The sequence below is a fragment of the Ochotona curzoniae genome, unplaced genomic scaffold (genome assembly GCF_017591425.1).
Source record: "Ochotona curzoniae isolate NIBS_2020 unplaced genomic scaffold, NIBS_Ocur_1.0 contig_2699, whole genome shotgun sequence".
NCBI lineage: Eukaryota > Metazoa > Chordata > Mammalia > Lagomorpha > Ochotonidae > Ochotona > Ochotona curzoniae.
In genome coordinates, this window is record NW_024465561.1 from 3155277 (window position 1) to 3177242 (window position 21966).

Consider the following 21966-nt stretch of genomic DNA (forward strand, 5'->3'; position numbering starts at 1 on the left):
CAAGTATTTGACTTAGAAAAAAAAGGAAGAGTAAGAAACATGAAAAGAGAGAGTATAAAAAGAAAGAGCCACCACATCTGTACAGGACACACAGCTGGGCCAGTGCTTTGGCTCTGCAGACTACGCCTACAGCTGTGAGCTCAGGCATCCCATGCCACATCGATTCAGATGAATGACTGATCCAATGCTGAGGCAACTCTAAGATGATTATCAGAAAGTGAACCAATCCAAGGCAATGAATGTGGATCTCTCTCTCTCGCTCTTGCTCTCTCTCGCTCTCTCTGTCTCCCTCTCACTCTCTGTGACTCTGCCGTTCCAGGACCCTCAACCTCACGGAGGTCCTCAATGGCAGGTATCATTATTTAGAAAAGTGTCTTGAACCTGGAACAATTGATGTTGAAAACTCCAGTTTCCACTGGCCATTTGTGTGTTTGATTGGATTTTGCACCCCACCTGAAGGAAACCTCATTTGCAAAAGGGATTGTGGCAGGGTGTGACTTGGGCAGCTGGGGGCAATCCCTTCACACGCTTCCATAAGTATGTGGGCCCCGAGAGGGAGGGATAGAGCAAGTCAGAAGCTGGAGAAGTCGACGCCTGCGTAGACTTCATCTTGTCCATGACCATGCCTGGTAAGCAGGGCCATAGGCGGGAAACTGGGGGAATTGGCACACACTGGGCAAGCAGTGGACTGTGTGGGCATGGGGAACCAAGTTCAAGGGGATTTCTTGTCATGTGTCTCAAGACACATGAGCTGCCTTCGTGTCAGAGTTGTAGAGAGAAACAGAGACTAGGAGAGAGCTTTACACGGGCTGGTTCACTCCCCACAAGCCACAGCAGCCAGGGCTGGGCCAGGAGGCAGCTAGCAAGTGCATGCAGGTCCCTCTGTGTCCCAATCGTGTGTGGTGGGGACGGGGCTCCTCCAGAGCCCTGTGGGTGTGATTCCCTCCAAGAAGTCAGGAGCAGGTGCTGTGCTTGGTCCGCTGTCCGCACTTGTGTAAGGAGGAGGGGTGGGGCGGGGGTGGGTGGCAGGTGGCCTTGCTTGTGGGCACACAGTCTGGTCTGGGCAGTGTGGCAACCTGCCCCCAGCTCTGCTTTCCAGTGTGAGTTTCATTCACTGGAGAGAGACAGAGAGACAGAGAGGTGGCTCGCTTGTGCACAGGTTCACGGGGCAGCCACGCAGTGGGTGTGAGGGGGGCAATGGCTTGGGGAGTAGGTTGTGCAGCTGGCGAATGGACCCTCGCCACCTGCTGGGGTCCCAGCCAAGCAGTCCTGACTTTCCTGTCTGTCGCCTCTGCAGGCCCCAGAAATGCTGCGCGCCGACCACGCACACAATTCAGCTCCGAGCAGCTCGGGGTCCTGAAAGCTGTCTTCGAGAAGACCCCGTGCCCTGACTGGGACACCCTAGAGAGCCTGGCAAAGGAGCTGAAGCTGGACACGACTGTTGTCAAGGTCGGTGTCATGGGGGAGGGTGGGGACACCCAGTGCTCCCGGCAGCTGCAGCACCTGCAGTGCCTACCAGGACTTGGTGCTTTGGGCTCCTGCACGCCTCACTGGGGTCCGCGGCAGCAGTCACCTCCCCAGAGGAGCCCAGGGCTGGGCACAGACCCATGCAAAGTTCCCTTGTGGGTTGTATGTCCATGAGAAACGCTGCGAGGCAGTGTTGGCCTGGGATGGGGGCACCTCACTCTTTCCACCACAGACACTGACCTGTGCCCCCTCTCTCCGCAGGTCTGGTTTAAAAATAAGCGAGCCAAGCTCAGGCAGCAGCAGCAAAAGCAGCAGCAGGGAGGGCTTCCCAGGAGCCCAGCACCAGTGCCCTTGTACCCCAGTGTGCCCGCCAAGCCACAGAAGAAGCCCTGGCCGACCTCAGCTTCCAGCCGCCACCCACAAGGGACCACACCTTCCCACCTGCAGCCGCTGCCACCACAGACACAGCCAATGCCACCACAGCCACAGCCGCTGCCACCACAGCCACAGCCGCCTTCCCAGGCACCCACACCTACATCTCCTGAGACGCTGCCACCCTCAGCACACACCAGCCAGGCCAGCTCTTCCCCCAGCGACCTGGAGGACTTGGTCCTGGATCCTTCACTTCCCTGGGACTTCCTTCTCCAAGAAATGGACGAGGTGATAAGCATGTGTGATTCCCCCCTCGACCTCGACCTTGACCTCGACCTCGACCCAAACACTCTGGATATGTAGCTTCTCCAAATACACCAGTCACCACAGTGTTCCACCGCATGGATCCCTGCTTGTCGTTCAACCTGACAGAAGCTACTCCAGAAGCCACTTAGGATCCCCAAGGAATTCCCACTTGGAGCTCTTCAATTCACACTCCACCCGAGTAAGAATGGACCACTCGAGTACAAACAGGACGTGACCATGCAAACACAAGGCCATTCCTGGACAGTCCTCGATGTTGACAAGAATCCTTAAATGTATTCATTCAAGAATAATAAAATCTGAATAGTCTTTGAAACCTTCCTGCCTCTGTCTTTTTCCTGAAAAGCACACAGATGAGGAATGTGCGCGAGTGAGAGAAAGAGAAACAGAGAGAGGTGTCTTTCATCCGCTTCAATGGGAGGGATAGTGTGTGTCTCTGTGTGTGTGTGTCTGTGTGTGTGTGTGAGAGAGAGAGAGAGAGAGTGAGAGAGAGAGAAGCCTTCCCTCCACATCCCAAATGCCTGCCACAGCAGGGACTGGGCAGGTGAAATCCACGAGCCCACAGCTCTGTCTTACTCTCTCACTGGGTGGCCACAGCCCTAGCCCCTGCGTCCTCCCTAGCTTTCTCCCGGGATGCCCAGCAGCAAGGAGCAGCAGAGCCAGGACTAGAACTACGCCTGCGGGAGGCCCAAGCCAAAGCTTGATGACCACAAAAAGGATGGTCATCTTATCCAGCGGCCCTACTTCCCATCCAGCTCCCTGCCTGTGGCCTGGGAAAGCAGTCCAGGACAGCCCAAAGCCTTGGGACCCTACACCCAAGGGAGAGACAAGGAAGAGCTCCTGGCCTCACATTGGCTCGGCTCCAGTCGTTGCGGCAGCCTGGGGAGTGAACCATCGGACGCATGATCTTCCTCTCTGTCTCTCCTCCTCTGTATATTCACCTTTCCAATCAAAACAAAGAAATCTTGGCACTGGGCTTCGTGGAGACGTGTGCGGCTGGAGCAGCTGTCCGTGTGGCTGACTGCGCTCCCTGCTCCTCCCCTCCGTGCACCTGGGCACCAGGAAGGATTCGCTGGTGCTGCTGAGCCGCGCCTTGGCGTCCCCGGACTCTCACTGCTGGTTCTTGGCTTGGAACCCCACGGGGACGCTGCTGGCCTCGTGCTGTGGCGACCAGAGAATCCGGGTCTGGGGCACCGAAGGTGACAGACAGCTGGATCTGCAAGTCTGTCCTTTCTGATGGCCACCAGCGCACCCTGTGGAAGGTGGCCTGGTCGCCCTGTGGGAACTACCTGGCCTCCGCCAGCTTTGATGCCACCACTTGAATCTGGAAGAAGACCCAGGATGACTTTGAGTGTGTCACCACACTAGAGGACCACGAAAATGAGGTCAAGCACATGGCTTGGGCCCCTTCTGGCAACCTCCTGGCCACCTGTAGCCGAGATAAGAGATAGGAGCGCATGGGTTTGGGTAGTTGATGAAGAGGATGAATTCGAATGTGTCAGTGTTCTCAACTCCCACACGCAGCATGTCAAGCATGTGGTCTGGCACCCGAGCCAGGAGCTACTAGCCCCTGCCAGCTACGATGGCACCATGAAGCTCTACCGGGAGGAAGAGCATGACTGGGTGTGCTGTGCCACCCTGGAGGGCCACGAATCTATCGTGTGGAGCATGGCCTTTGACCCTAGTGGCCAGCGGCTAGCATCGTGCAGTGATGACCGCACTGTGCGCATCTGGTGCCAGTATCTACCAGGCAACAAGCAAGGACTGGTGTGCAGTGGCTCTGCCCCCAGCTGGAAGTGTGTGGGCACTTTGTCCGGCTTCCACTCCAGGGCCATCTATGACATTGCTTGGTGCCAGCCGACAGGTGCCCAGGCTACAGCATGTGGGGACGATGCCATCCGAGTGTTTGAGGAGGATCCTAGCTCTGACCCGCAGCAGCCCACCTTCTCCCTGACAGCCCATTTGTGCCAGGCCCATTCCCAAGATGGCAACTGTGTGGCCTGGAAGCACAAGGAGCGGGCACTTCTGGCTTCCTGCAGTGACGATGGACAGGTGGCCTTCTGGAAGTAGCAGCAGCCCGAAGCCCTCTGAGCTCCTGGCTTTGGGATCAGAAGGCCCCAGAAAGCGTGCTAAGACTCTCAGTCCCAAGAAGACCTGCACTTACCTTAGATGACATCCGTGCAGATTCAAGTGCAGTGTGGAGCCACAGAATCTCGTACTCCCGCACCTCCTGACATGAGGCCCTCAGCCAAGAACTGGGGAATGTGGGTCTTTGGTAGTTAGGCCACACAGTTGGCTTGCTATGGAACTGTGACATTCAGGGTATGTAGTGGAGAGAGCATAATGTTTGTATGTGTGGTGTGTGTGTTTGTATGCAAAGCTATGTATACAATGGAGAATGTGTATTGTGAAAGATCATGGATTTCAAAAGGTTTTTGCACCAACATCAACAAATGTTTATCCCAAAAAGAAGTTGAAAAATAAATAAATCTTTTTTAAAAAACAAAAAGGAATTCAAAGGAGAGAGAGATGCATTCACTGCTTCACTGCCCTGTGACTACAACATGCAGTGCTGGGTCAAGGCTTTTCAATATCATAACACATTCGTGAATGCAAGTGTAAAACTCATCAAGTATTTGACTTAGAAAAAAAAGGAAGAGTAAGAAACATGAAAAGAGAGAGTATAAAAAGAAAGAGCCACCACATCTGTACAGGACACACAGCTGGGCCAGTGCTTTGGCTCTGCAGACTACGCCTACAGCTGTGAGCTCAGGCATCCCATGCCACATCGATTCAGATGAATGACTGATCCAATGCTGAGGCAACTCTAAGATGATTATCAGAAAGTGAACCAATCCAAGGCCATGAATGTGGATCTCTCTCTCTCTCACTCTCGCTCTCTCTCGCTCTCTCTGTCTCCCTCTCACTCTCTCTGACTCTGCCGTTCCAGGACCCTCAACCTCACGGAGGTCCTCAATGGCAGGTAGCATTATTTAGAAAAGTGTCTTGAACCTGGAACAATTGATGTTGAAAACTCCAGTTTCCACTGGCCATTTGTGTGTTTGATTGGATTTTGCACCCCACCTGAAGGAAACCTCATTTGCAAAAGGGATTGTGGCAGGGTGTGACTTGGGCAGCTGGGGGCAATCCCTTCACACGCTTCCATAAGTATGTGGGCCCCGAGAGGGAGGGATAGAGCAAGTCAGAAGCTGGAGAAGTCGACGCCTGCGTAGACTTCATCTTGTCCATGACCATGCCTGGTAAGCAGGGCCATAGGCGGGAAACTGGGGGAATTGGCACACACTGGGCAAGCAGTGGACTGTGTGGGCATGGGGAACCAAGTTCAAGGGGATTTCTTGTCATGCGTCTCTACAACATGAGTTGTAGAGAGAAACAGAGACTAGGAGAGAGCTTTACACGGGCTGGTTCACTCCCCACAAGCCACAGCAGCCAGGGCTGGGCCAGGAGACAGCTAGCAAGTGCATGCAGGTCCCTCTGTGTCCCAATCGTGTGTGGTGGGGGCGGGGCTCCTCCAGAGCCCTGTGGGTGTGATTCCCTCCAAGAAGTCAGGAGCAGGTGCTGTGCTTGGTCTGCTGTCCGCACTTGTGTAAGGAGGAGGGGTGGGGCGGGGGTGGGTGGCAGGTGGCCTTGCTTGTGAGCACACAGTCTGGACCCCATGGTTGGGCTCATGGAGAGCCATGCATAGCTCCCTTGTGGGTTGTGTGTCCATTAGAAACTTGCGAGGCAGTGTTGGCCTGGGATTGGGGCACCCCTCTCTCTTTCCACCACAGACACTGACCTGTGCCCCCTCTCTCCACTGTCTGGCTTAAAAATAGGTGAGCCAAGCTCAGGCTGCAGCCGAAAAAGCAGCAGCAGGGAGGGTTTCCTGGGAACCCAGCACCAGTGGCCTTGCACCCCAGTGTCCTTGCCAAGCAACAAAATTCTTTTGATTTGTTTGTATTGTCATATTGCCTCTGTCGGTTCCTCTAGATCTATGTTGAAAATCAGCAGAGATATCTGACAGCTTTTTTTTATTCTAGATCTCAGTTTTATTGGTTCCATTTTTTTTCTCCATTCATTATGATGCTGGCGTTTGGTTTTTCATATATTGCTTTGATTATTTTGTGGAATATTTCATCTTTGCCTCTCTTGATTAGGGTTTTTAGGATGTAGTGGTATTGGATTTTTTTGAAAGCTTTTTCTGCGTATTGAAACTATTATGTGATTCTTGTTTTTCAGTTTTTGGATGTGGTGTATCAAATTTATGGATTTCCGAATTTTCAACCATCCCTGCATTCCAGGGATGAATCCTACCTGATCTGGTTGAATGATCTGTCTGATTTTTTTTTAATCCCCCATGGGGGGAGGGTTTGAGTGGGGTGAGGGGATACCCAGTGCCTATAAAACTATGTCACATAATGCAATATAATTAATAAATATAAATAAAAATTTAAAAATAAAAAATAAATAAAAGAAAGGGTCTTCTACACCCTGCTAACTCTCCCTACAATACTCCTATCCTAGCTGTAAGAAAGCCTTATGGAGGGCCCGGCGCAGTGGCGCAAGTGGTTAAGGTCCTCGCCTAGCACGCCCGGGATCCCATATGGGCGCCGGTTCTATCCCGGCAGCCCCACTTCCCTTCCAGCTCCCTGCCTGTGGCCCGGGAAAGCAGTCGAGGACGGCCCAAAGCTTTGGGACCCTGCACCCGCGTGGGAGACCCGGAAGAGGCTCCTGGCTTTGGATCAGCATAGCATCGGCCGTTGCGCTCACTTGGGGAGTGAATCATCGGACGGAAGATCCTCCTCTCTGTATATCCGCCTTTCAAATAATAATAAAAAATAAATTAAAAAATTTAAAAAAAGAAAGCCTTCTGGAATTTGCAGACTAGTTCTGCATTTTCGGATTATTAGCTCAGCTGTTGTTCCCTTACATCCTGTTGTCCCTACCTGTATATTCCTTAATTCTGAGACTCTCTTTCCAATTCCCTTGAGTTAGATACTAAATCAGATACCCCAGCTGTAGGAGGACATTGTGACCCTGGAAGGTCAGCGAGCACAGGATTGCAGTTCATTGGACAGTATTTGCATGACAACAACCAAATGGCTACCTTTTGTATAAACAGCATGTAAATGAGAACACCTGGTGGAATATACAAAACGAAAGGAATTCCAATCAGGAGTAGGGAAACAGTATGAACTCTCAGTGTATAAAGTCTGATGCCCCTAATAAACTTCGGCTTTGACCATCAGTCAGGGTCCACGTGTGTTATTATTGGCTCCGTGCACCAAGTCCATCGCTGCAGGGCAGCGACACCCCGCCTCCTGGTTTAAAATTTTAACTATGACTTTAGACATGCTCAGCTCCTCATCTTTTTTGCCCAGCCTCACTGAGTGCTTATTTTGCTTCACTGCAGGGACCCATTCTGGCTTCAGTACCCATTATCAACCCAGGCAGCAAACCCAACCTCTTCCCAATCAGTTACTTCATTAGGTGCTGTTCCCCTAGGGAACCCACTAGCCCATAACCTGATGTGCTGTAACACGTCCAGGACTTGCCTTAAACCCCTCTCCTGCTCTACCATAATTCAGGTAACCAAGCCTACTTCCTCTTCTAAAAGCTCATTCATGTGGTTTAATGGCTCTATGGATAACACTAGCAATCCCACCTCCCCTGGCTCCTGCCTCCCAGTAGTAACCATGCCCCAACTGTCTTTACTTAGCAAGGGAGAACTCTCATGGATGCTTTCTTCATCAGTGCGTCCAAAGCATGCATTCCTCCCCCCCCCCCCCCAGTACTTGTGGGGGCAGCCATGGTTACTTTCCTGTCTTCTCTTGGATTAGCAGCACGGAGCCTGGGATACTCAATCACCTCAATTGAGCAGCTGTCAGAGGAGCTCAAATCAGCCCTAGATAACACCACTCTCTCCAGCGCCAACTCACCTCCTTGGCTCAGGTAACTCTCCAGAACAGAAGGGCCCTGCACTTTCTTACAGCAGAAAGGGAGGCACCTACAAGTTCCTACACAAGGAATGCTTAACAAATCAGGGATAATTGAGCAAAATGTTAAACACCTTCAACAGTCTAGAACTAATAGTAACTCCTGTTTTTCCTGGGCTCAGTCCCCTCTGATGTCTACACTTGCCTCTCTGATTAATACTCATTGCAGGGCTCACCATGGCCCCTTGCCTCATTAATTTTCCTCAAAAATTTATCATCACTTAAATGGAAAAAAAAATCATTAACAAAACTACCAACCAGGGTTGGTTTTGCAAGATTATGAGCCTCTCCCAGTCTCGCATTCCTCCCCTGACCACCAGGAGACCACTGATTAGACAATCCTGCACCCAAATTCAGCTCTAAGAAGCTATAGCAGAAAACAGTACTCCTTTTCCTTTATAAATAGCAAAAGGAAGGAATGTAAGGAGCGATTTGGGGGTCGTCACTGAGCCTTATACCCTGCCACCCTGGACCAGGTGACATTTTCTCTTCCTCACAGCTCATGAACTTCACCCAGTCCACCTGCTCACCAGAAAAATCCGGCATTTCACCTGAGAATCTATTCCCCATCTCTCAGCCCCTTCCCCAACCCCACCAACTTACCAATCATCCCTAGGCATTCACTTGCAGGTACCAATTCCCTGGGGCCTGCCCTCAATCCCTCCCAATCAGGCACCACCCCTCTCACGCCTTGCAGGCTCATCTGAACATAAGGAGCCTCAGGTGCCTCCTTCTGCCTCTTCTGCTCCGCAGCCCTTTCACCCCCTCATTCCTGTTCCTGCTCCGCTGAGGCAATGAGATGCCTCCACATTCTGTTTTCCTTGCTGCTCTTTCCACCACTTCCATCCGGGTCCTGCCCTACTGGAATACCTCCTAAAGTGCAGTGTTGCATCTGGTATTTTCGGCATAAGGTAAAAAAAAAAAACAAGCTTCAGGAATTAGCTGCACATAATAACGGGAAAACTAGAACTTTAACTGTTTTAAATAACTAACACTTGGTGCTTTGGGCTCCTGCACGCCTCACTGGGGTCCAGGACAGCAGTCACCTCCCCAGAGGAGCCCCGGGGTCACATGGAGAGCCATGCAAAGTTCCCTTTGGCATGTGTCCCTAGGAGAGGCGCTGCGAGGCAGTGTTGGCCTGGGATGCGGGCACCTCACTCTCTTTCCACCACAGACACTGACCTGTGCCCCCTCTCTCCGCAGGTCTGGTTTAAAAATAGGCGAGCCAAGCTCAGGCAGCAGCAGAAAAAGCAGCAGCAGGGAGGGCTTCCCAGGAACCCAGCACCAATGGCCTTGGGTCCTAGCACCCCCACCAAGCCACAGGAGAAGCCTGGGCCGACCTCAGGTTCCAGCCCGACCTCAGCCTCCAGCCCCCACCCACAAGAGGCCACACCTTCCCACCTGCAGCCGCTGCCACCACAGCCAGTGCTGCCTTCCCAGGCACCCACATCTACACCTCCTGAAACCCCACCAGCCTCAGGACACACCAGCCAGCTGGGCTCTTGGCCCAGCGACCTGGAGGACTTGGTCCTGGATCCTTCGCCTCCCTGGGCCTCCCTTCCCGATGACCTGGATGAGTTGGTGAAAATATATGGTTCCCCCATGGACATCGACCCAAACACTCTGGATGTGTAGCTTCTCCACCTACACCAGTCACGACAGTGTCCCATCTGATGGATTCCTGTCTGCCCTTCAAACTGGCGATGGCTTTGTATGAATCTTTAGGATCCAGAAAGAAAGGTTGAAGTTGGCGCATCCCTGGGATGATACTAACTGTAGCCATGGTGCTCCTGAGTCTGACATACAATCTCCTCCAATGTCACCCCTAGATAGAACATGTGGTGGGAATTCGTTGTTGTGACGTATGCAGAGCAGGCCGCTTCCGAGGAAGACCACCACGGGGGCTTGGCAGGCTCTGGGTGCCCAGGTCCATGACATGAGCCTCCTTAGGGTTCAAAGTTGTCTTTTTTGTCTGAGGTGGTAGTGATGGTGGCACAAGTCTGGTAATTGACTCAAGAGGATTGGAAAGTGTACTTTCAAAGCCTGAGCTTTGTCAATAGGCATATATCTCAATGACCCACGCCCAAAGTTGTACAACTTCAAAGATGTGTAGTAGACAGGCATTGTGTCTCAATTCAATCGTGGCAGAATACATCAGTATTCCCAGAACAAAGTTACAAAATCAGGCTTCTATTTTAAAGTGTTTTTATATTTTCATTTTATTGGAATAAAGAGTTGAGATTCTAGTTCCTCTGTGTACACTTCTTTATCACTGTATGTGCCTCAGTGTGTGTTTTGAGAGAAAGAGATGCCAAGAGAAGTATAAAATGTCTTCCAGCCACAGGTGAAGGCCACAAGCCCAGAACTCAGTGAACCTCAGGACTGGGTCAGAAAGCCCTGTACCCTTCCCTGCTTTCTCCCAGGGTGCAAATCAACAGGGAGATGGTTGGCCAGCTGTGCCAACTCATTTTCCATCAACCCTAACCAAGAAAAGAGAGAAGACAGAACAGGTCAACCAACCATCTCAGCTGTATGTTGGTAGCGAAATACAGGGCAACGGAGACTCTATGATGGACTATGCCAATCAGTGGATTCTTCAAAGACTTCAGAGTGCTTGGAGTGGCAAGATTGTCAGCGATTCATAACTGGTGAAATATCAACCACTTGAGCAAGAACCTCAGATAATACCCTACATCCATGACCTGGGGAGGGTGGAAATTTGGGTGGGCCTTCTCCCCAAAAATACCCCCCTTTAAACATGAAGGAAACAATATGGAAAAAATAATAGCCTTACCAGCTTTCCTGTAGCCCTTGAACCTCTTTACCCTAATTTTATAAATAAATAAATAAACAAAGATATCAGAGCAATAACAAGAAACATCTGGCCATGGGGAAGCGGAGGACTGAACCAGCGGGACACCACAGCAACTGAAATGACCTCCCGCACTCCTGGCTATGACCATACAAGGTCCCGAACATTGCCATTCTCCTGGGACATTTGTCCTGGGACAAATGTCTTGGACACCACTGAAATGCCCTGGTGCCCTGTACTCTAGCCTTGCCCCTTTTTATCATCAGCTCAGATAGCACCAGGCCAGAGGCAGACTTAACTCCGCTTGTGAGCACACAGTCTGGTCTGGGCAGTGTGGCAACCTGCCCCCAGCTCTGCTTTCCAGTGTGAGTTTCATTCACTGGAGAGAGACAGAGAGACAGAGAGGTGGCTCGCTTGTGCACAGGTTCACGGGGCAGGCACGCAGGGTGTGTGTGTGGGGCAATGGCTTGGGGAGTAGGTTGTGCAGCTGGCGAATGGACCCTCGCCACCTGCTGGGGTCCCAGCCAAGCAGTCCTGACTTTCCTGTCTGTCACCTCTGCAGGCCCCAGAAATGCTGCACGCCGACCACGCACACAATTCAACTCCGAGCAGCTCGGGGTCCTGAAAGCTGTCTTCGAGAAGACCCCGTGCCCTGACTGGGACACCCTAGAGAGCCTGGCAAAGGAGCTGAAGCTGGACACGACTGTTGTCAAGGTCGGTGTCATGGGGGAGGGTGGGGACACCCAGTGCTCCCGGCAGCTGCAGCACCTGCAGTGCCTACCAGGACTTGGACACAAACTGGTGTCCATTTGAAATTCTGGCACTTTCAAGGTGAAGATTCAGCCACTAAGCCATGGCACCTGGCCCAACTCTTTAATATTTGCATTAATGTATTTATTTCATGGGGCAGAGTAAGAAAATTTCCATACATTTTAGTAGAGAATTTATTTTACTTATTTGGAAGGCAGGAGAAAGAAAGAGAGAAAGACAGACAGAAAGAGAAAGAGTCTGTCTTCTATACATGCGTCATTTGCCTAAAAGCTGCAATGGCCTGGGCTGCTCCAGGCACAAGCCAGAAGCCTGGAGTTCCATCTGGGCCTCCCACATAGGTACCAGGGCCGACTTTCTCGGATCATCATCTGTTGCCCTTCTAGGCACATAAGCAACACGTTGGATTGGAAACACAACAGCTGAGACTGCAACCAGAGCTCTGATCTGGGATTCTGGCATCCCAGGTGGTAGCTTAAACTAACGTTTCTTTACACATTTCCCTGAGCTGCAAAATCCCACCCAGCTCCCTGCAAATGCACCTGGGAAAACAGCAAATACAGCTCAAGTGTTCAAGCCACCACCACACATGTGGGAGACACGATGGCTTCAGGATGGCCCCGCCCTGGCCTTGGTAGCCATTTAGAAAGCGAACCAGTAAAGAGATGTCTTCCTCTGTCTCTACCGCTCTGTGTAATGCTGCCTGTAAAGTAAATAAATAAAATCAGGCTGTTTGTATTCTCTTCCAATGAACTCATGCATCTATTGCCGATTGATTTTTGACACATGACTCAAAATCAATTCAGGGAGACATATCTTCAACAAATTGGATCTAGAAAAAATGGATCTCTGTGTGCAGAAGTATGAAACGAGACCCATACCTTACACCTTATACACCTTATACCAGGACTCAGCTCCCATCACCACCTCTACGGCACCTGCTGTCTTCACAGGAAACAAGAACCAAGCAGCAGGCAAATCAAAGACTACAACCAACTATCCCAGCTTTCTCCCATCATCCACAGAAGGAACAAGAACCTGAGACCAGCATGGAAACCCAGACAGAAAGGAGGGCATGGCTGGAGCCCAGCTGTGTAACACACAGAATCTGAGTGGCCCTTCCCCCAGTGCCATACAGCTTGACACAGCCAAGGACTTGGGGTGGGGTCCAGGTGACACAAAGATATTCCCATCTCTCTCTCCAAGTCCTGCCAACCCTCCATTTCCACACTCCCCCAGGAACTCTGGGAGAGAAAAGGATTCCCTCCTGGAGCCAACGGCCTTACCCCCTGCACCATCTCTTCTTTGGCACTGTGCAGGGGAGAAAGAGATACACCTTGTGGGTAGAATCTGCAATGTGGGAAAGGGCTGAGAGAGAAAGATGAGGCTGGACCTGGCACCCATCCATGGGACTCCCCCACCCACTCACCACATCACCTCTGTGCCTTTCCCCTCCCAGCTGCTCCCTCTCTGACACTGCGGTTACATCACAGAAACAGCCCCGCACAACAGGCCTGTTTCTGACACAACCCGCTGGGAAACCTCACTAGCAGGGGCGCTTGGGCTCAGGAATGAAGCCAGAGGGCAGGGCTGGAGGAATCACTTATATGCAGCCACCTCAAGAGTGTCTCACCTAAGGCCAGACCTCCCTCAAAAGAGCCACCTGAGGAAGACGATGATGCAGGTGAGGCAGAAACGCACAGCCTCCGGTGGTCCCAGGTCCCATGAAGGAAGGGAGAGAAAAATGGGAGATTTCAAGAGATGAGGCCAGGAAGCATCCCATGCTGGATGTGCTACTGAGAGCGGTGGGTGTGTGGGAGAGAGAGACCCTTGGGAGATGATCCAGAAGAGGATGATCTGATGCTAGAGCCGTGTAACCACGTGTCAATATCTGATCACGTCTGACACACAGACTGTTCTGATAGCGTGAAGTGGAGATTCCTGACAGTCCTCTTTGTACTGATAAGCAGGCAGGGGGAGTCCAAATAACGGATCTACCATCCCACTGCTGCGGAGGACTACTGTCAGGATCAGCAGCAGGAAAGCCTGGCTCTTGACACCTCCTCTTAAGTAGGACCCTATTGGTCTGTCAACAAAACTGGGACCGCTGACTGTGCTGGGGTAGAAAGAAGGAGTCTTCAGAGTTGGCCCTTTGACCCCTAACTTGCTGAACCCAGAAACTACTACAGGAGGGGAACCAACAGCCAGCCCAGCCCCTTCTCACCCATTCCCAATTCCCATAACAGGTCCCGTATACACGGAACGTGTCCTTGTGCATCGGTTCTTCAGTGACCATCAGAGGGGCACCTGCCAATTGTTTCAGGTGAGTGCCTTACAGTCTGTGGGTAAGGGATGGAGGACTATCAGGATGGATGATATTCTCAGAGTGGGGAGGTCACCACATGACTGGCTGATGTTAAAATATTCCATTGTGATAGAGGCGATGCAAGCAGGGTGTAGATGCAGGAGAGGCTAAGTCCCTAGTGTTGAACCTGTAGTAGTTTGCTGAACTGTGAGCAAGTCTTGAGTCTAGGATAAGACATCACTTGAAGGGGATAGAAGCAATGTCTGGGACAGGGATGTAACTCTTTATCAAGAGACAGAGACTTTTCAAGAAATGGATACTCAATAGGCCTAGGTCAGTGGTTCATCTTCAGTCTCGGGCTAAGGGACAGAGTATCTCACTTCTCCAGGCAAGATGAGCTCAGACAGCCCCACAGAAACAAGAATAAAATATAACTTGGGAAGAGGTAGTTTTGAAAAACTTGGCTGTGTGCTGTGTGCGGACCACCACAGGGAGGGGACCTGACCGATATGCTACATGCTTTGTCTTCAGAAAGGATCCACAGCTGCAGGTGGATTTCCACACGGGCACCAGTGAGAAGTCTGACATCGCCTTCCATTTTCGAGTGTACTTTGGCCATTGTGTGGTCATGAACAGCCTTCGGTGTGGGGGCTGGGATTGCGAGGTGAAATCCTCTTACATGCCCTTCACGGAGTGTAGACAGTTTGAACTGTGCATCATGGTGCTGCACAATGAGTACCAGGTGAGTGTGCCCAAGAGCGCCTGCCATGCCACCTGCCAGGGCTCCAGGACCTGGCCCCAGGAGTCCTGGTGATCCAGCACACTCTGTCTATCCTATCATCCTCAATTCTTTTCCCAACTCTGTCCAGGGTCAAGGTTGGCTCACAGGCCAGTCCATCCACCGGGGAGGATCTTTTCTGTGGCTTTTCCTACAACCGTCATTTCTACTTCTGCTGTTGGGTAAATGTTTATGCAGCTAAATGGTTAAAATACACACAGGAATAAGATTACAGTCAGTCAGTCAGTTTCTTTTCACTCCTTAAGCATTGCTACCTTTTTTATTGGGCTCTCAGAAATAATCATACCTACACAGACCTATAATACTAATTAGAGTTACACATATATATGTATATACATTTATATAGGTACATATATTTATATATGTATTCTTTCACTTATTTTTGAATATGCAATGGCAAAAGTTTCTCTTTCCACTGTATCTAAAAACTGGGTAGTTATTAGTTTTTAAAAGATCTGTCTTGTGGAAATCACTTTATTCATAATGATACTGTCTTGTATGCTAATAATTGTATTAATATTCCACCATAAGTATGATAAAAACTGAAATCACCCTTATTATAGTGGGCATTTGGTCTATTTCCAATATTTGTCTTTTACAAATGATGCTGCATTTTTCTCATTGTCAACCCCCCTGTACTTTAATATTTTATTATTAATATTCAGGAAGTACATATTTCATATGCCCGTAAGTTATCAAAATAGTATCTATTCTTATTCTCATTTGGGAAGCAGAGTTAGATAGAAACAGAGATACCACCCACTCATTCATTCCCCAAAGCCTGTTAAGAGCCAGGGCTGGCCTAAGCCAGAGCCAGGCGCTGGATATTCAATCCAGGTCTCTCCATGTGGTTGGCAGGAATTCAATTACTTGAGACATCACCACTGTCTCCCAGGGCCTGCATTACCAGGAAGCTAAGCTTAGCCCCTCTGACATGATAAAAGGGCATCTTAACCAACGTCTTGATCACTAGGCTAAGCACCCACCCAACATCTTCACCTCGGGACCACTGCACTACCCAAACCTTTTCCAAACACGAGCGTTGCATTCTTTCCCATCAGTGACCCAGAAGAGGGCTGGACTCTGAGCCATAAACACAGTGAAGGTTTGAGGAACTGAAGCCTAGGCACTCAATGACCTTGTAGTAAGTTCCAGCCCCATGGTCAGCTTTGTACAAGATACAGGAAATCAAGATTCATGAGGTACAGACTCTGTCCACGGGGCTTTTCTAGGGTAGAAAGGAAGTTAAGCAGAGAGACCCCATCATAGAGTGGTAGAACTTCACTGGAGGAAATAACCAATTGTCTAAAGCAGCCACAAATGTAGTCTGCAAAAAGTCAGCCTAGCAACTTAAGTGCCACAGCAAAGCTGGCATCCCCTATGGTGGTGCCAATCAGCTACCTGTCAATGTGCCTGTGAGACAGTGATGCCCCAAGTACATGGACCCATACCACCCACACGGGAGACTAGATGAAATTCCTGGTGGAGACCTAGCCCAACTGGAGATTCTTTCTACCCAGTGACACTCTGCCTTTCAAATAAATAAACCTTTAGAGCAAAAAGAACATGTCCTGGGTTCTGATATGTCATTGGGACATTTTGGGTGAACGTTCTTCTAAGTCTTAAGGTACAAAAGGAAAAAGGAGGCACCCTGTATTTCTGACACTCTTCCTTCCTTCCGACAGGTCGTGATAAACGGCCAGCACTGTTACAGCTTTGCCCACCGAGTCCACCCAGCATCTGTGAAGATGATTCAGGTGTGGAGAGACGTCGCCCTGACCTCGGTGGAAGTCTGCTAGAGGACAGGGGTTTCCGGTACCCCGTGATCCAGGAGCCCCCCTCTCTCCTTATGACCCATGAATTCCCAAAACCAACACAATGGCTCCTCCTCATCGCCTTAGCTATACTTGCTCATTAAAACATCATCAAACTTCATAGTGGGTGTCTCTTCCTTTAGGCTGAAGTTAAAGAGACTGGTGTGGTTCCATGGGAAGAGTCTAGGAGGGAAAATCTGTGAGACCGACAGGGAGTGATAAAGTCACTGACACAACTGGGATAGATGTGTTTTGTTAACTTCCTGCAGGCCAAACACACTAAGCCACGGCTCTGGCCCCGCTCCAAATGACAGAATTAAGACGTTAATGCAGGCCTGGAGCAGTAGCCTAGTGGATAAAGTCTTCACCTTGAACACGCTGGGGTCCCATATTGGCGCCGTTTCATGTCCTGGAGGCCCCACCCATTCAGTTCATCTGCTTATGATTTGGGAAAGTAGACAAGGATAGCCCAAAATCTTGGGACTCTGCACCTGCATGAGAGACCAAGAAGAAGCTCCTGGTTCTGGATCATCACAGTTCTGGCCATTGCAGCCACTTGGGGAGTAAACCAGTGGATGGAAAAACTTTTTCTCTGTATCTCCTTTTCTATATATGTGCCTTTCCAATAAAAATAAATACACCTTAAAAAAAGACACTGGTTTCAAACAAGAATTTGGGTGGGAATTTGGCACAGCACTGAGGGCACTGCTTGGGATGCCTACACCTCACATATCACAGTGTCTGGATTGAGTTCTGAACCCACTCCTGGTTCTAGGGTCTCATTATCACAGACCCTGAGATGCATCGGTGACAGATAAAATATTGGTTTCCATACATATGGGAGACCTGGGCTGAGTTCCAACCCCAGCTTCGGCTCCACCCAGTGCTAGCTACTGTGAGTATCGAGGCACCTGTATACGCAAAATCATTCTGTCTGATATGCCTCTCTCATTCTCCCTTTCCAATAAGTAAATAAACAAAAGTAGAAATAATTCAAAAATTATTTTCTTTTACAAGATGACTGGACTTGCATGTGGCTGCGACGAGGAGCTGAGTTTTCTGAAGGATCTGCTGCTGGGGCTTCTAGAGGATGCTTTACTCCAGCCTGAGTGGCCAGAACAGTGGAAGGCTGGCTGCTTGTCTCCTTCTCTGCACCTGTCCATGGCCACCGGGGACCTGCTCAAACCCTGCACTCAGTGAGTGGGGACCGCCAAGGGGCAGCTTCCAACCACACTCAAGCATAGGGTGCAGGGCATCCCAGGGCTCTGGAAGTCACAGAGGTCACATCCAGGGGAAGGGACTAGTCAGGGTGTGGCTACTCTAGCCTATGGTTCATGGGTGCAGAGACGGCTTACTATTCTACTCTGACACTCCCCACATGCCAAGACCCCAACTCCCCCTCTGGGAGCCCCGAGTAGTAATGTCAGAACAGTCACAGGCTCAGAATGGGAGTCTGGCATCCCAGCATCCAACTTGGGACATGAGATGAACTCAGTGTGAATTCAAAGGTGTGGTTGATCTCCACAGGCACGCTAAAGAACTGCAACACCTTTCCTGTTCACAATAGAAACACAACACTGAGACAGACACAGGAAAAAAAATGCATTTAAACTGTACATTTTATGAGGACAAAACCAGAGGTCTACAGCAGTTACTGGGTGCACAGCATTTCTGAAGCCAGTCCAGATTGTCTCATTGCGGCATCTGGCTCCACCCCTTGCCCTTTGAGTTCGTGCCAAGAATGACAGCCCTTTTCTTCTAGAAGTGTCCAGATCATCGGCTTCTTAAAAAAGATGGAGAACCCTTCAGCAGAGACAAGGTATTACCCAAAAATAAGCTGAGGAAGGTTTCAGAAACATTCTACAAAAGGGCTTCTGTCAGGCATCACTCTTTAAAAAAAAAAAAAAGATTTATCTATTTATTGGAAAGTCAGATATACAGAGAGGAGAGACAGATAGGAAGATTTTCCACCCGATGATTCACTCTCCAAGTGAGCGCAACGGCCGATGCTATGCCATTCCGAAGCCAGGATCCAGGAATTTCTTCCAGATCTCCAACACGGGTGCAGGGTCCCAAAGCTTTGGGCCGTCCTTGACTGCTTTCCCAGGCCACAGGCAGGGAACTGCATGGGAAGTGGAGCTGCCAGGATTAGAACCAGCGCCCATATGGGATCCCAGCACATTCAAGGCGAGGACTTTAGCAGCTAGGCCACGCCGCCGGGCCCTGAGCATCACTCTTGATCCTATCCACTCTCACCGTAGTCGCTGCCACAGCTGATCCACCTTACTTGTGGGTGTGCCTCTTCCTTAGCCTTCCTCCCACCTGACACCCAAATACCATGAGATGCCAATACGAGGTCATGATACCCTCAGGCCCTTCTTCTTCCTTTCATCCCTAACCCTCCTCTCTGCTTCTAAACTCTTTGGTTCTCTTAAGGCACGATCTCCTCCTCACATATCTCCCATCCCAGTCTCGTTCACCTATGTATTTTTTTTTTAAATGAATCAAGGATCCTGCCTTTAGCCTACCATTTCTTTCCTGGAAATCATTAAATTCTTTCTTATTTTTAAAATATTTTATTTCTTTGAAAGGCAGAGTTATAGAGACAGATGACAAGCAAGATAGGCCTTCCATCCATCTGTTCATTCCCAAAATACCTGAAACAGTTGAGCCTGGGCCAAGTCAAAGCCAGGAGCTGGAACTGCAATGCAAGTCTCCCAAAAGGGTGGGAGGGTCTCAAGCACTTCCAGTCATTTCCTGCCACTCTTCCCAGAAGCCTTAGCACAGAGCTGGTTTGGGAACAGAGCAGCGAGGACTCAAACCGGCGTTCATATGGGATATTGGAATTGCAACGGTGGCTTAACCTCTTGCATCATAATCTCAACCTCAGGAAATTATTGGTCTACATAGATGAAAACTATGCTAGGCTCCAATGCTTGCTGAGGATGGCACGAGTTATATGCTTTGTCTATTTGTTCCTTGACCGTTTTATATGAATAAACCACACAACCCTACACGGTGGTTCTCCTAGGTTAGGGTTAGGGCTACTGCCTAGTTACACACTCATCTTTATTCTCAATATATACTCAATATACTCACACACCCAGGTGGGACACAGGAATCCCAGGGTCCAGCGGTCAACAAAGATCATTTGAAGGACCTCTTAAGAACTTTCCAACATCTTTCTCACTTCAATTTCTGTTCTTCTCTTATGAAACAGGGCACATAGCAAGAAACAAAAGGTCACTCCTGAGATGAAACGATTCCCCTTTGCAAATGTCCTTGGCTTTTTTCTGTCTCCAACAGAATATGTTCTGAACAGTGTCATAGTACAACGCATCAAGCACCCGCCTGCAATATTGGCATGTCACATGGGTGCTGGTTCAAATCCCAGCTGCTTCACTCTGATGCAGCCGCCTGCTGATGAGCCTGGGAAAACAGCAGAAGGCCTAAGTACCTGGGCTCCTGCCCCACAAGGAAAACCGGGATAGAGTCCCGACTCTCAGCTTTTTGGCTGGGACCAGCTACATGTGAGGAAGGAGCCAGCAAACAACTGATCTCTTGCTCAGTGTGTGTCTCCCTCCCCAAATAACTCAGCCTTTCAAGCAAAAATACATCATATAAAGTGTGTGTGTGTGTGAGAGAGTGTGTATGTGTGTGTGTTGTGAGTGATTAGAAGGGCAGATTTACAGAGAGAAGAAGAGACAAAGAGAAAGATCTTTCATTTACTACTTATATTACATACCCAAATGACTGCAACTGCCTGAGCTGATCCAAAGCCAGGAACCAGGAATTTCTTCTGGGTATCCAACATGGGTGCAGGGTCCCAAAGCTTTGGGCCATCCTCAACTGCTTTCCCAGGCCACAAGCAGGGAGCTGGATGGGAAGTGGAGCTGCCAGGACACAAACCAGTTGCATATAGGATGCTGGTGCTTACAAAGTGAGGATTAATCAGATAAGCCATTGTGCTGGGCCCTAAAGCCACTGGGCCTCTACGGCGCTGTACATGATGTTATCCATCCAGTGGTGGACCTGCTCCATACTTCCAAGTGAGAGCCAGGCAATACAGAATGAGATTTTTGGTCAAAAATGCCTACAATGAGCAGAAATTAATTTTGAACATTTAATTTTTTTAAGATTTATTCATTTTGGGGCCCAGCGCGGTGGCGCAAGTGGTTAAGGTCCTCGCCTTGCACGCCCGGGATCCCATATGGGCGCTGGTTCTATCCCCGCAGCCCCGCTTCCCATCCAGCTCCCTGCTTGTGGCCCGGGAAAGCAGTCGAGGACGGCCCAAAGCTTTGGGACCCTGCACCCGCGTGGGAGACCCGGAAGAGGATCCAGGCTTCGGATCGGCATAGCATCAGCCGTTGGGGAGTGAATCATCGGACGGAAGATCTTTCTGTCTCTCTCTCTCCTCTCTGTATATCCGCCTTTCCAATAAAAAAATAATAAAAATAAAATCTTTAAAAAAGATTTATTTATTTTTGTTGCAAAGTTAGATATATAAAGAGGAGGAGAGACAGATAGGAAGATCTTCCACCCGATGATTCACTTCCCAAGTGACCGCAACAGCCGGTACTGCGCAAATCTAAAGCCAGGAGCCAAGAACTTCCTCCAGGTCTCCCATGCAGGTGCAGGGTCCAAGGCCACAAGCAGGGAGCTGGATGGGAAGTGGAGCTGCCAGGATTAGAACCGGTGCCCATATGGGATCCCAGCGTGTTCAAGGCGAGGACTTTAGCTGCCAGGCCTCTAACTTTGAACTTTTAAAACAAGATATCTGAATTATGTCAGACTTTTCTAGCAGATATACAACAGAACTTAAACTAGGGAATTGCTAATCATTCATCAGCATTCCATATAGGAATCACTAAAAAATTAGCAAAAATATTTCACATTTATTTCTCCTATAGAAAGAATCTTTTCTACAGTTGCTCTTTATTTTCATTTTTATAAAGTCAAAATAGTTGGAGCCTGGCATGGTGGCTGAGTGCCTAAATCATTGACTTGTACACATTTGGACCCCATATGAGTGTCAGTTCCTGTTCCAGCTGATCCACTTTCCATCCAGCTCCCAGTTTGTGGCCTGGAAAAGCAGTAGAGGATGACCCAAAGGCATGGGACTCTGCACCTGCATGAGAGATTGAAGAAACTCCTGGCTCCAGGCTTCAGATCAGCCAGCTCAATGCAGCCACTTAGAAAATGCACCAGCATGGGCCTGGCAGCATGGCCTAGCTGCTAAAGTCCTCGCCTTGAATGCGCCGGGATCACATATGGGTGCTGGTTCTAATCCTAGCAGCTCCACTTCCCAT

At 49.8% G+C, this 21966-nt stretch overlaps 1 protein-coding gene and 1 pseudogene across 1 annotated transcript; both read left to right on the forward strand.

Annotated features, from left to right (window-relative positions):
* The first annotated feature begins 622 nt into the window (after window positions 1–622).
* Window positions 623–4411, forward strand: LOC121153786 (annotated as a pseudogene).
* Window positions 4412–5416: 1005 nt separating this feature from the next.
* Window positions 5417–16769, forward strand: LOC121153787 (galectin-10-like). Its single transcript, XM_040976530.1, has 5 exons — window positions 5417–5423; window positions 11534–11685; window positions 13986–14062; window positions 14576–14786; window positions 16529–16769. The coding sequence occupies exons 1-5, from the start codon at window positions 5417–5419 to the stop codon at window positions 16640–16642; spliced, it is 561 nt and encodes a 186-aa protein (XP_040832464.1). The 3' UTR covers window positions 16643–16769.
* Window positions 16770–21966: the final 5197 nt, after the last annotated feature.